This window comes from Lepidochelys olivacea, assembly GCF_965140295.1.
Source record: "Lepidochelys olivacea isolate rLepOli2 genome assembly, chromosome: 5".
NCBI classification, from domain to species: domain Eukaryota; kingdom Metazoa; phylum Chordata; order Testudines; family Cheloniidae; genus Lepidochelys; species Lepidochelys olivacea.
The window spans coordinates 12,618,540-12,630,812 of NC_140415.1; the positions used below are offsets into that span (position 1 = coordinate 12,618,540).

Here is a 12,273-nt window from a genome sequence, read left to right on the forward strand (position 1 = left end):
ACTCCTGCCGTAATAATATTTAAAAATAAATTTAAATAAATTTTAAAAATATCGGTGGCTTTGAAAACAAAACAGCTTGCCTTTGGAGAACTGTAGTAACATTCTCTCCTTTCCTGAAGGGAAAACCTGAAACCAAAATCACTGAAGAGAAAAGCACTAACAATCAGAACGGAGGGACAACAGGTGTGAAAAGCATCGGCAGAGCTGTGTCCTATATCATGGGAGGAACAAACATGTCTGGAGATGGATCTAAAGGTAAAGCAATTACCAGTCACAAGTATTGACTAAACAGTGTGGCCAATTGTTTGACTACACTTGTGGTTCATTCTTAAAAATGTTCAAGAGACCAAATAAGTGCCAAATTTACTGTCTAAAGACAAAACAGTATAATATGAAAAGGAGATATACATACCCTCCTGCCAGGTAGCAAATTTTCACGGCATGTTCAGAAAGTGTGCTTCAAAGATATGCATTTCAGCTAGTAGTATTTATAGTATGGCTTTACAAGTTACCAACCTCTTTACACATCACTTGAACTTTAAGTTTAACCCACTAGTTTTGCCAGCTTGGTACCTCCCTATACTTTCCCATCCCTCATTTGAATGGTATATTCCAAATGTTGATGAGCCATAACAGGGCTCCCTAATTGTGCTTGGTACAAAGTATTCATGAATCTTTACTTTGACAAGTTTCCTATTTTCTAAAGTCAAAACTGACTTCAGCTTTGCAAACTTCTGTGGGCTGTTTGACATGGGTGAACAGAAATTGTGGGAAGAGCATAATGCATTTAATTAATGTAACCTTCCAATACCCATATATGTAAAGTATGTTATATTAATACCATTCACATAGTATCTATGAATGTGTATATTACATCGAACATATATGCATGGGCAAACACAACCATTGTCATTCCAGAGTTGTGGAGTGGTAATTGGTATCTTCTTGATCATACATGTAGAATGCTCTTCATATGGGGAGATATGTTGGCACAAGTCTCTAGGGGGAGCACTAGCAGCCTTTGCATCTTAAAGAGTCCTAGAATTGAGACTTACAGGGGAGAATAACTTGCAACACCCTTTTCTGCCTTCAGTGGGAGCCACCTCCACTGGCCAGTGTGTCTAGGGGACAGAGTCATGGCTGCACCTACTCCCTGCCCCTCTCTGCCCAGTTACTCCCAAGGAGAAGCATCTGAAGCACAAATGTAATGCGTTTTGGGGCAGCCCCTGTGGGCTGTGAAAGGCATGGGAGAGGACAATCTTTACCCATTCCTACAGCCCTGCACAGTCACAATAGCCAGAAGCACAATCTAGTGCTAGACCTACACTAAGGTCCTTTTCTGCTGCTCTTGCTCAAGTTGAGTAGTCCTGTTAGCATCTGCAGTTTGACTTGCAGATTTTCATACTCCTCAGCCTGAATAATGATGGTATTATGAGGTCCTAAGTGGCCCGATTTGCCAACAATCAAGCATGCAGTTTGAGTGCACAAGATCACCCATGCAAGTGCATGCCTAGTTGGTGTTGCCATGTCTGTGACTGCTCCCCTTAAAACACAGACCTGTCGATTTGTGCAGACAGATAACTGATTTGCATACACACACAGTCATGGTAATTGAGCATGGTAGCCTCCCATATCATAACCCAGAGAGGTAGACCCTCCATGAATCTTATACAGCTTCTGAGCATCTGTGACTGTCACTGCACGTGTGCCTGTGTTGGCTCATTGGGTCTTACATGCCTCTAGCATCTGAGCATCTAGCAAGTCTACACGACAAAATTCAGGTGACCTAAGTTACGTCGATGTACAGCCACCGCAGTAATTGAATTGGTTGTACATGTCCATGCAACGCGCCTTGTGTCAGCGGTGTGAATCCTCACCAGGGGCCCTTGCACTGATTTAACTGCCAGTGTGGGGCATTGTGGGACGGTTTCTGAAAGGCAGCAACAGTTGATGTAAGCAACGCAGTGTCTACACTGACCCTGTGTCGACCTAACTACATCGACTTAAGGCTATGCCTCTCATGGAGGTGGAGTTATTAAGTCAGTGTAGTGGGCAAGTCACATCGATGGCAGCTACATTTTAGTATAGACGCCTACAGAGTTAGGTCGACGTAAGCTGCCTTTTGTCGACCTAACTCTGTAGTGTAGACCACCCTGATACATTTCCTTCCTTTTTTCATTGCAAAACTGTAAATGGATGAGTAAGACTCTCACCACCATCTGCTATGCAACTTTTGGGGCATCACAAAATAAGCCAGTTTGTACAAGTATATCCCAGTGTGCTTTATAATAGGGAACTCTGCCAACTACATTCTGGAGCAGTTAGCTTTTCCCATGCCAAATCTAACAGTTGTCCTAGAATGTGATAAATCTGAGATGGCTTTTCCAGTCTGGCTGATACATTGTCCCAGTTCTACTGTAATTGCTTAGGGCATTTGAAAAAAAGCAGAATCCCGGGATTGTTTGCATCATTTACTTAGCTTGTAAGCTCTTTGGGGCAGGGATCATCTTTTCATTGGGTTTGTTGTCCCTAGAGACTTAACCCGTAGATGTGTGTACAGCACCTCGAATAGCATGGTCCCAATCCTGACTCGATGCCTAGATGCTAAGAGGGCCAAAGAAAATTCCTTACAGTGAGGGAATTGAAGAGAGCCATCTGTTTAGCTTATCAAAAAAGAATGAGAGGCTACTTGCTGATTACCAGCTATTACCAGCAGGATAGTTAGTTTATGTGTGTGTTTTTTGGAGGGGGGTGAGGGGGTGAGAGAATCTGGATTTGTGCAGGAAATGGCCCAACTTGATTATCATGCACATTGTGTAGAGAGTTGTCACTTTGGATGGGCTATTACCAGCAGGAGAGTGAATTTGTGTGGGGTGGAGGGTGAGAAAACCTGGATTTGTGCTGGAAATGGCCCAACCTGATGATCACTTTAGATAAGCTATTACCAGCAGGACAGTGGGGTGGGAGGAGGTATTGTTTCATATTCTCTGTGTGTATATAAAGTCTGCTGCAGTTTCCACGGTATGCATCCGATGAAGTGAGCTGTAGCTCACGAAAGCTCATGCTCAAATAACTTGGTTAGTCTCTAAGGTGCCACAAGTACTCCTTTTCTTTTTGTGAATACAGACTAACACGGCTGTTACTCTGATACTTGCTGATGGTGTCCTTCATAGGGAGAAAATACTGTGCTCTTAAGAGCTCTTTCAACTAACAGAGAAGGGCAAAACAAGAACCAAAAGCTGGAAGCAGAAGCCAGACAAATTCAAATTAGAAATGAGATGCAGGTTTTTAACAGTGAGGATGATTAGCCATTGGAACGACTTGCCAAGGGAATGACGGCCTGTCCATCTCTTGATGTCCTTAAGTCAAGACTGGATGCCTTTCTGGAAGATGCTTGAGTGAAACATGTTGAGCTCAGTACAGAGGGGTAACTGGATGAAATCTAAAAGCCTGTGAAAGGATGTCAGACTAGATGCTCTAATGCAGTGGCTCTCAACCTTTCCAGACTACTGGACCCCTTTCAAGAATCTGATTTGTCTTGCGTACCCCCAAGTTCCACCTCACTTAAAAACGACTTGCTTACAAAATCAGACACAAAAGTGTCCCAGCACACTGTTACTGAAAAATTGCTTCCTTTCTCATTTGTACCATGTAATTATAAAAATTAATCAATTGGACTATAAATATTGTACTTACATTTCAGTCTATAGAGCAGTATAAACAAGCCATTATCTGTATGAAATTTTAGTTTGTACTGACTTCACTAGTGCTTTTTATGTAGCTTGTTGTAAAACTAGGTAAATATCTAGATGAATTGATGTACCCAATGGAAGACCTCTGCATACCCCCAGGGGTACACGTACCCCTGGTTGAGAACCACGGTTTTAATGGTCACTTCTGGCCTTAAACTTCACTTCTGGCCTCCGAATCTATGCTATGGTGATACAAATAAAATAAGAATATCCATCTACCTCTTCATTCTGATGATCTTTCCTCTTTCCAATAAACCTCTAGGGTTTCAATTTATTGACTGGGGGGACATCCCAGGTGATGTGTGTCAATAACCCTCTCAGTGGGTTTATCATGATTGCTGGATTCCTGGTCCAGAATCCCTGGTGGGCGCTCACAAGCTCTTTAGGAACATCTGTCTCAACTTTAGCAGCACTTATTCTGAGTCAGGACAGGTATGTTTATCTCTTGTGGGTTGTTCTTGGTGCTGACCAAATTCACCTTTGAACTATGATTACTTTGGCACGAACAATCTTTGACAGTGCTAAGCAGCCAACAGAGTGTTAGCTCAAAGAAACTGCAATAAAGAATAGATATGGACTAAAATGCAAATCACAGAGCTTCTACTCTGTGATTTCCAGCTAAAAAATGACACTTTTTAAAAAAATGTTTACTTGTTTTGTTGTTTCACACCACTGATTATAAAAATAGAAATAACTTTTAAAACCTGATTTTTTCTTCTCTGTTTATGCTGTTGGTTTCCTTTTTACAGTCTGCTTGGAACATTCCAGCTGGACTGTAATTCCTACTGCATTAGGGAACCCAGTTACCACCAGTTTCCATTGGCATTTTTCAATTTATTTTTGTGGAAACACTTAGGTAGGTCTTGGGTTTTGTTGCTGTAGATATTCTCTGTTAGAAGGACCTCCAGACATGGACAATTGCAAGCAAGCCATGGTTAGATCAAGGTTTTGCTACAAAGTCTCCCACAGATCAGCCATAGAAACAGGACTCCATGGCTATAATGGGACCTTATTGGGATATCTCATGGCTGTGTTTTCTGACAAAGGAGACTATTATTGGTGGCTTCTACTGCCTGTAGTTGTTACATCCATGGCATGGTAAGTTGCTCTTCATTTTTTTTTAATGTGCAATCCTAAATATTTTATATTCTTAGATTGACTTTTTTTCTTTTACTGACCCATCAGTTATCTACTGTATCTTACTTGCATTTTTAATTAGTACAACTTGAAACAAAACTGTATTTACAGCTGGACAAATAAAGCTAAAAATTTCTGCTAATGCTTGTTTGCTTTTTTAAACTTCAGCCATGTTTGCGCTCTTTTTCAGTTCACTTTCTCCGGAGGTGAACATGAAAGGCAGTAAGACTCTTCTTAGGTCCTCCCGCAATCTAAAATCTTCCCACGTAAGATGTCAAAATATGACTCCACTTACAGTAGCTTGTGAAGATGTTCAGTATATAATCATATGTCCTCTGTGGGGTTTCACTAGGTATTGTGGGCTTAGTAGAGCTTGGCCCTTAGTAGAGCTTGGGTGGCCCACTGGATTTCTCGAAAGTAAGTGGTGCGTAGATGCCACATCCAGTAGATTTTACAGATCTTCACAATATGATCAGCACTTTCCTTTCTTGAGAGGATTGTTCAACAGTGAATAGTTAACTAGGTGACATTGAAATTATTACCATTAGACTTCTTGCTCTTATATTAATGGAATGTAACTGACCAAGGATCCAGCCATTAGCCACACCCAAACCCTGGATCTGAATGACCCAGAAGTAGGGGCAAGTTCTGGATCTGAACTTTACAGCTTGGGTCCATCTCTCTTTGTTTGCACAAGCTTACATTTGTGGATTCAGTGCTATTCCCGATGAAGTCAATAACACAACTTCCATTGACTTCAGCAGAAGCAAGATCATCCCAGTATGCCTGTAGAAAATGAATGGACATTATAGCTAGTTAATTTGGGGATAAGGGCCAAATTCTCAAAGGTATTTAGGCATCTACATCCCATTGGGACTTAGATGCCTAAATATGTTTAAGGATCTGTGCCAAAGTACCATACTTTCTGCTGTTTTGCTTACTGCTAGAGGCTGACTCGATTGGTGTAAGTGACCCCCTGCAATACGAGTCACTTATAAGTACAGGGAAGACTGTTTGTGTTCACCCTAATCATTGTAAACCCTAAAGATAAAAGGAGGACGCAGAAAGCAACCCATAGGTAACAGATGCCATCACAAGAGATGGACGGAGATAAATCTACGAAGAGATTGTTCTCCTTTTGGGTTCAGCCAGTTTCAGGTGAAGATGTTTTCCACCACCCTCACTGGTATGTAGAATTTATTACTGCTGTCTGAAAGATCTTGTTCTTCTCTTTTCAGCCCCGTTCTTTCCGGTGCTTTAGGCTCAGTCTTTAGTAAATGGGATCTTCCTGTTCTCACCCTGCCTTTCAATATTGCCATGTCTCTTTACTTGGCTGCCACTGGATACTATAACCTCTTCTTCCCTACCACTCTCATTCAGCCTGTAACATCAGTGCTGAACATCACCTGGTCTGAAATCGAAGTGCCACTGGTAAGGTCCACTAAAGGCAGAATCATTCCACTCCATTGCACATAGTCTCTGGGAAAGAAGGGTATTAAATTCTGCATAATCCCAAAACATGGAGCACAGAACTACATAAAAGGGAATTGGAATGGATTTGGCTGGTGCCAAGGAAAGTGCCAAACTGGTAGCAAAGCGAACTGATGTCTAATATTTATCCACAGAACAGGTGTAGAGGATGGTCAGTGTGACAGACTTCTTTATTACTGTGCCACAACACTGAATCACTCCCAAAATTGGAACAAAACCAGAAAAAAATTGAAATTCCCTACGAAAGGACATTTAAAAAAATCCATTTATAATGTAACATAAAATAAAATTTAAAACCAAAAAGTCCTTTCAAAACAAAAATTAAAACATTCCATTCCAATAAAGGGAAAGTTTCAATCTTATCAGAATGCTTGTTCCCCCTACCCACTCTCAATTTTTTCCAAAATGAAATTTCATTGAAATTGACATATTCCTAGGGGAAATTTTCATTTTTGGAGAACAGCATTTGCCAGCAGACAATCTACTCTCGGAAGATTTCCAACTAGATCTAATAAAATATCATGCTACATCCCCTGTGGTTACAACCCTGTCATTAACTCTGGCATGTCATTTTTTGTATTTGATTTTGCAGTTGCTAAAATCCATTCTGGTGGGAATCGGTCAGGTGTTTGGTAGTGACAGTCCCTGGAGTGGTGGCATTTTTCTGCTCGCTGTGTTCATAGCATCACCGCTCGTCTGCGTATACACTGCAGTTGGGTCAGCAGTGAGCATGCTGGCAGGTATGCAGTTTATCCCACTGAGTACCTGGTCCTACACCTTCAGAACTTTTTTTTTAAGTCATCCTATAAATCTACCAGCCTGTTTTAACCAGTGTTATACCAATAAAATAGAAAGCAGCAGGATCTTATTAAAGGGGATAAGACAAAATGTCACATTTATTGTGAATACAGAAAGAATCATAGTAGGCAGTCAGTTATAGCTATAACATTTCATTCAGTTTCACATTCATTTACACATTCATTCATACACACACACAGGTTCTGCAAATTTGTTATAGTTACCAGCCTAGAGGTTGCTCATGCCAAGTTACTGGCCAGGTAACTTGGGCATGAGGGTGGAGCCGAGTCTTTGACAGATGTGCATCCGATGCTCCTGGAGAACCAGACTCAAAGTTCTCAGTTTCTAGAGTCCATTTTTATAGGAATTTATTCCTATGCCAGTCTATGGGAATTGCTTCATCATGCTGTTGCTGAATCAATCAGCAGATGGCACGTTCCTGAGTGCTCCATGTCGCCAGATGTTATCTTGTTCTTTGGATCTCCCATCCTTGAGGCTGTTGGGTGGACTCCAGTTTCCCCTCCGGGGGTCATCCAGTTGTCTCCACTCTGCGCATTCTTCAGCTGATGGACACTGCATTCTTAGGCTGGCACCTCCCTGATCATTCATCTATTATTATCTACACCAAGCATCCATCCACATACATCCTCTATCTCTATTTTAATCACAATTGTTAACAAAGCGAGATAAATGCAATGAAAGGGCGGGGAGTCTCTGTGTGCTGTTTCTGTTGTTACAAAGTATCGCTTTGAGTCTCTCTCTGTCTTAGCATGTACTAACACAAGTAGCAGCTTGCAAGTTTCAACACAGAGAGGGAGAGAAACAGTAACAAAAAATGGTTTCAGAGTAGCAGCCGTGTTAGTCTGTATCCCTAAAAAGAACAGGAGGACTTGTGGCACCTTAGAGACTAACCAATTTATTTCAGCATAAGCTTTCGTGAGCTACAGCTCACTTCATCGGATGCATTCAGTGGAAAATACAGTGGGGAGATTTTATATACACAGAGAACATGAAACAATGGGTGTTACCAGACAGGTGAGCTATTACCAGCAGGAAAGCCGGGGAGGTGAGGGGGGGGCCTTTTGAAGTGATAATCAAGGTGGGCCATTTCCAGCACTTTACAAGAACTGTGGGAGGGGAAATAAACAAGGGGAAATAGTTTTACTTTGTGTAATGACACATCCACTCCCAGTCTTTATTCAAGCCTAAATTAATTGTATCCAGTTTGCAAATTAATTCCAATTCAGCAGTCTCTCGTTGGAGTCTGTTTCTGAAGTTTTTTTGTTGAAGAATTGCCACTTTTAGGTCTGTAATCGAGTGACCAAAGAGATTGAAATGTTCTCCGACTGGTTTTTGAATGTTATAATGTTATATGGTAATGCCCCTCTGCCATGTACATTGGCCAAACTGGACACTCTCTACATAAAAGAATAAATGGACACAAATCAGACATCAAGAATTATAACATTCAAAAACCAGTCGGAGAACACTTCGACCTCTTTGGTCACTCAGTTACGGACCTAAAAGTGGCAATTCTGCAACAAAAAAACCCCCAGTAGCCATCCTGAATTGCAGCTGTAAACATTAACAATGAACAGCACAGTAACAGACTTAGCTCTTCTGTGGATCAGATGTAGGCAGGGACACATAACACACAGTTAGTGGGTTACACTGGCAAATGAATGTGTAAAGTGAAGGTGGTTAGGAGCACTCTTAGCACTACTGCCTTCTTAAAAGTCACATCGTCCATGTTGCTAAAATAGGACCCAGCTGCAGCGCATCACAGCCAGGAGCAACCACTGAGTTTATTTATCCTGAGATCACTGACCTCCTTTGGCTCTGCATACACAGGGAAGGGGAGCTTCTGACTGGGACACTTGGGTGGGGAGCAAGGACTTGGGAAACGGAGACTCAGTTCAGTAAACAGTCTGTGTTTTCCAGGTACAGATGAGCTGTGATCACTGAATAGCAGATAGCTGCACAGCAGCAATGTTCAGAGTTCATATGCCTGGAATAAGAGGCAGCCGCCCCTGTGGTTGGGCAGGTAGATAACAATAGGAAGTGAATGGGAGCCTGTGTCCTAATGCAGCCATGGGTGGATTTTAGGGGAGGGGACAGAATGGAATAACTGAAGGAGGGTTTTAGCTAGGAGACCAGGGTTCACACCCCACCTCTGAGAGAAAGTGCTGAGGGATCTTTTATGACAATGTGGGACCAGTGAGTTGGTTATGTCTAAAAGGCAGGGGCCCCAATGTTGCAAAAACAGTTGCTCGTGCACACACTTATACCAGCATGGAAGCCCACTGACTACATGATCTGACCCAGGGCTTGGCTCACCCTTACCTTATAATTTGCATAGATGATGACTCCTGCGCTTCCCAGATCAAATATCTCCCTCTGCTCACAGCCTTTTACACTCACTTTGCCCTGGGGCAAATCTCCAACCTCTTACTAGAGTTCTGTATAAAAGACAGGCGTATATATAGGCATACATGGTAGATAGCTAATGTAAAAAGTGCTGTCTACCAGCATGGAAGATTAAGTAACATTGCTCATAAATTTGTAGGTTCAATAAAGCCGTTATTATTGCACACTGTGAAAGGGTTCCTGATTAATGCCACATGCAAGTGGCATGGGGAAGCTCAGGTCTTTGGTGCTCAGAAAACCTGTGATCAGCAGAAATGCTTCCTTGGAACGAATGGAAAAATTACAAACATCAGCCACAACTCTCCCTTTTCCCTACCCAATGATGATAAAACAATTAACAGTTGGTTTTAAAAATTCTCCTGTTTGCAACCCATATGTTGCAGCATTCTGTTCTATTGTATTTTGTGTAGCTTTTTATACCACCCTTACCACTGTAATATCTGCACACCTTCCAGTAGTGCATTAAGTAACATGGCTAATATCTCACATGATTCAGCTCTCCCTGCCTCCCTCCCCCCAGGGGGGGAGGGGTGTTGGAGAATTGTGTGTGAAGTGCAGTTTTGTTTTGTAAATGTCCACACTGACCTGCGTTGATGTTAGAGAAGGCTGGTCAAAGAACTACACCTTCAGATTTTAAGCTGGTGATGTTGGAGATGGAATTCATGATTGTCCTGAGCTCCTATGCTCATATTTAAGAAGCAGAAAGTGAAACTGATCATCAGTCTATTTTAATTACCCTTTGCAACACCTAGTGCAAGGAGTAAACAAGCTGCAGAAAGGGTGGCAGGGCATTGGAAGTCTGAATTATTTGAATGTCAGCACTAGTAACAAAGAGAAAGAAACCAGTGATGTTAATAACGAGTGATTTTTTTTAATGCGAGTTTCCCTTGATGTGTCTCCCTTGATTTATAGGCTTGACTGCTGCAGCGCCCTTTGCTGGGATCTACTCTGGCTTTTGGGGCTACAACAGTGTCCTCGCCTGCATTGCAATAGGAGGCACATTCTACGCTCCCACATGGCACACCCACTTGCTAGCAGTTGCCGGCGGCATGCCTGCTACCATCCTTCGTTTTAAATGCACCCAGGCCTTGTGAAAGATGCTAGATGTGCAATCCCAGAGAATGATTGATTAGCTTGGGCTAAAATATTTCATTTGGGCACCAGCCCATGTTTTTCAGGGAGAGGGCAGATCCACACGCTGAAAAGGGACCTCAGGGAGAGACCGTGCTTCAGGGAAGTTCAATCTCATGCCAAGCCTCCCACTGCACTGGTGCATGTGCACAGCTGCCCGCTCCCACGGCATGCCCAGCATGCTCCATGGGTAGTGCTGGTCAGAAAATAGGGGTTTTCCTCAGAAAATGATGACCTTTCAGCTAAATATAAAAAAAATATATATATATTCTGGCTGAAAACTGAAATATTTTAATTCAAAATGGCACCACCATGCCCCATGGGAGTTGTAGTTTAGATGCCTCGTGCTCCCATTCTGCTCTATAGGCCTGGACTACATGTCCTACGAGGCACCACTTTCTCCCATGTTGGTGAGGGGAAAAGGTGCATAATAGGGGTCATGACACTTCATGGAAGACATAGTCACTGCAAGAGCTCAGAGAGGAGAATGGGAGCAAAAGGCACCCGCACTACGGCTTTCATTAGGCACAGCAGCGCCATTTTGAATGAAAATATTTCCACTTTCAGTGAAAATTGTAAACTTTTCTGATTTTAGGCATTCCATTTTTCAATGAAGTGTCAAAATTTCCCATACAGAGCAGGTGCCCTTCACAAAAAAATTAATTGAGTCAAAAACCCAAATTTCTTTTGGAAAACACTTTCAATGGGAAATTTTCAATCAGCCTTAGCTATAGGGGGGTGTAGAGAGAAGGAGCAGATTTATGGGCCTCCCTCCCCATCCCATTTGGGAGAAATTCAGACACAGAGCAGTTTTTAACCAGTTTTTCATTCTGTAAACTCCTTTTCATGCTCACACACAACATGGCAGGATGCAAGGTAAGCACAGAATGTGCCCTCCGTCAACAATGAACAGAAGTTATGCACGATGCAGGAATCATTGGGTGACGCTCTATGGCCTGTTATACAGGAGGTCAGACTAGGTGAACATAATGGTCCCTTCTGGCCTTCGGCTATGTCTACAGTACAGCCTATGTTGGCAAAATTTATGTCACTCAGGGGTGTGAATATTCGACCCCCTGAGCCACATAAGCACTCGTGTGCACAGCACTATGTTGCCAGGAGAGTTTCTCCCGCCGATATAGCTTCTGCAACTTCCGGAGGTGGTTATTTTTAAGCCAACGGGAGAGCTCTCTCCCATCGGCATAGGGCGTCCTCACCAGACGCGCTGCCATGACGCCTCTGTATCAGTATAGCTGGGCTCCTGCAGCATTGTACGTATAGACAAACCCTTAAAATCTATGAATGCCAAACATTTGTGCCCGGCATTGATCCATAGAAAAAACAATGATGCATGTCTCTGTATCTATGAGGAGGTACAGTTAGGGGATCTGGGATTGTGATGTAATTTTTGCTAGCTGTCTAATGCTGCGAGCAAACACATTTTAACCTGAAGTTTCCTTTGTCCTTTTCACAGCCTTCTTTTGTGCCCATCTGGGAGCAGCACTTGCTAATTCCCTCTCTGTGGCAGGTATTTTTT

General features: G+C 42.5%; 1 protein-coding gene across 1 annotated transcript; it reads left to right on the top strand.

The window, feature by feature from the left end:
- Positions 1-243: 243 nt before the first annotated feature.
- LOC311521333 (urea transporter 2-like) lies at positions 244-7,108 on the top strand (the record flags this gene model as incomplete). The annotated part of the gene is made up of 5 exons (XM_084629615.1): positions 244-255; positions 4,015-4,184; positions 4,722-4,850; positions 6,128-6,320; positions 7,064-7,108. The coding sequence occupies 5 exons, from the start codon at positions 244-246 to the stop codon at positions 7,106-7,108; spliced, it is 549 nt and encodes a 182-aa protein (XP_084485741.1).
- Between the last annotated feature and the right edge of the window lie 5,165 nt (positions 7,109-12,273).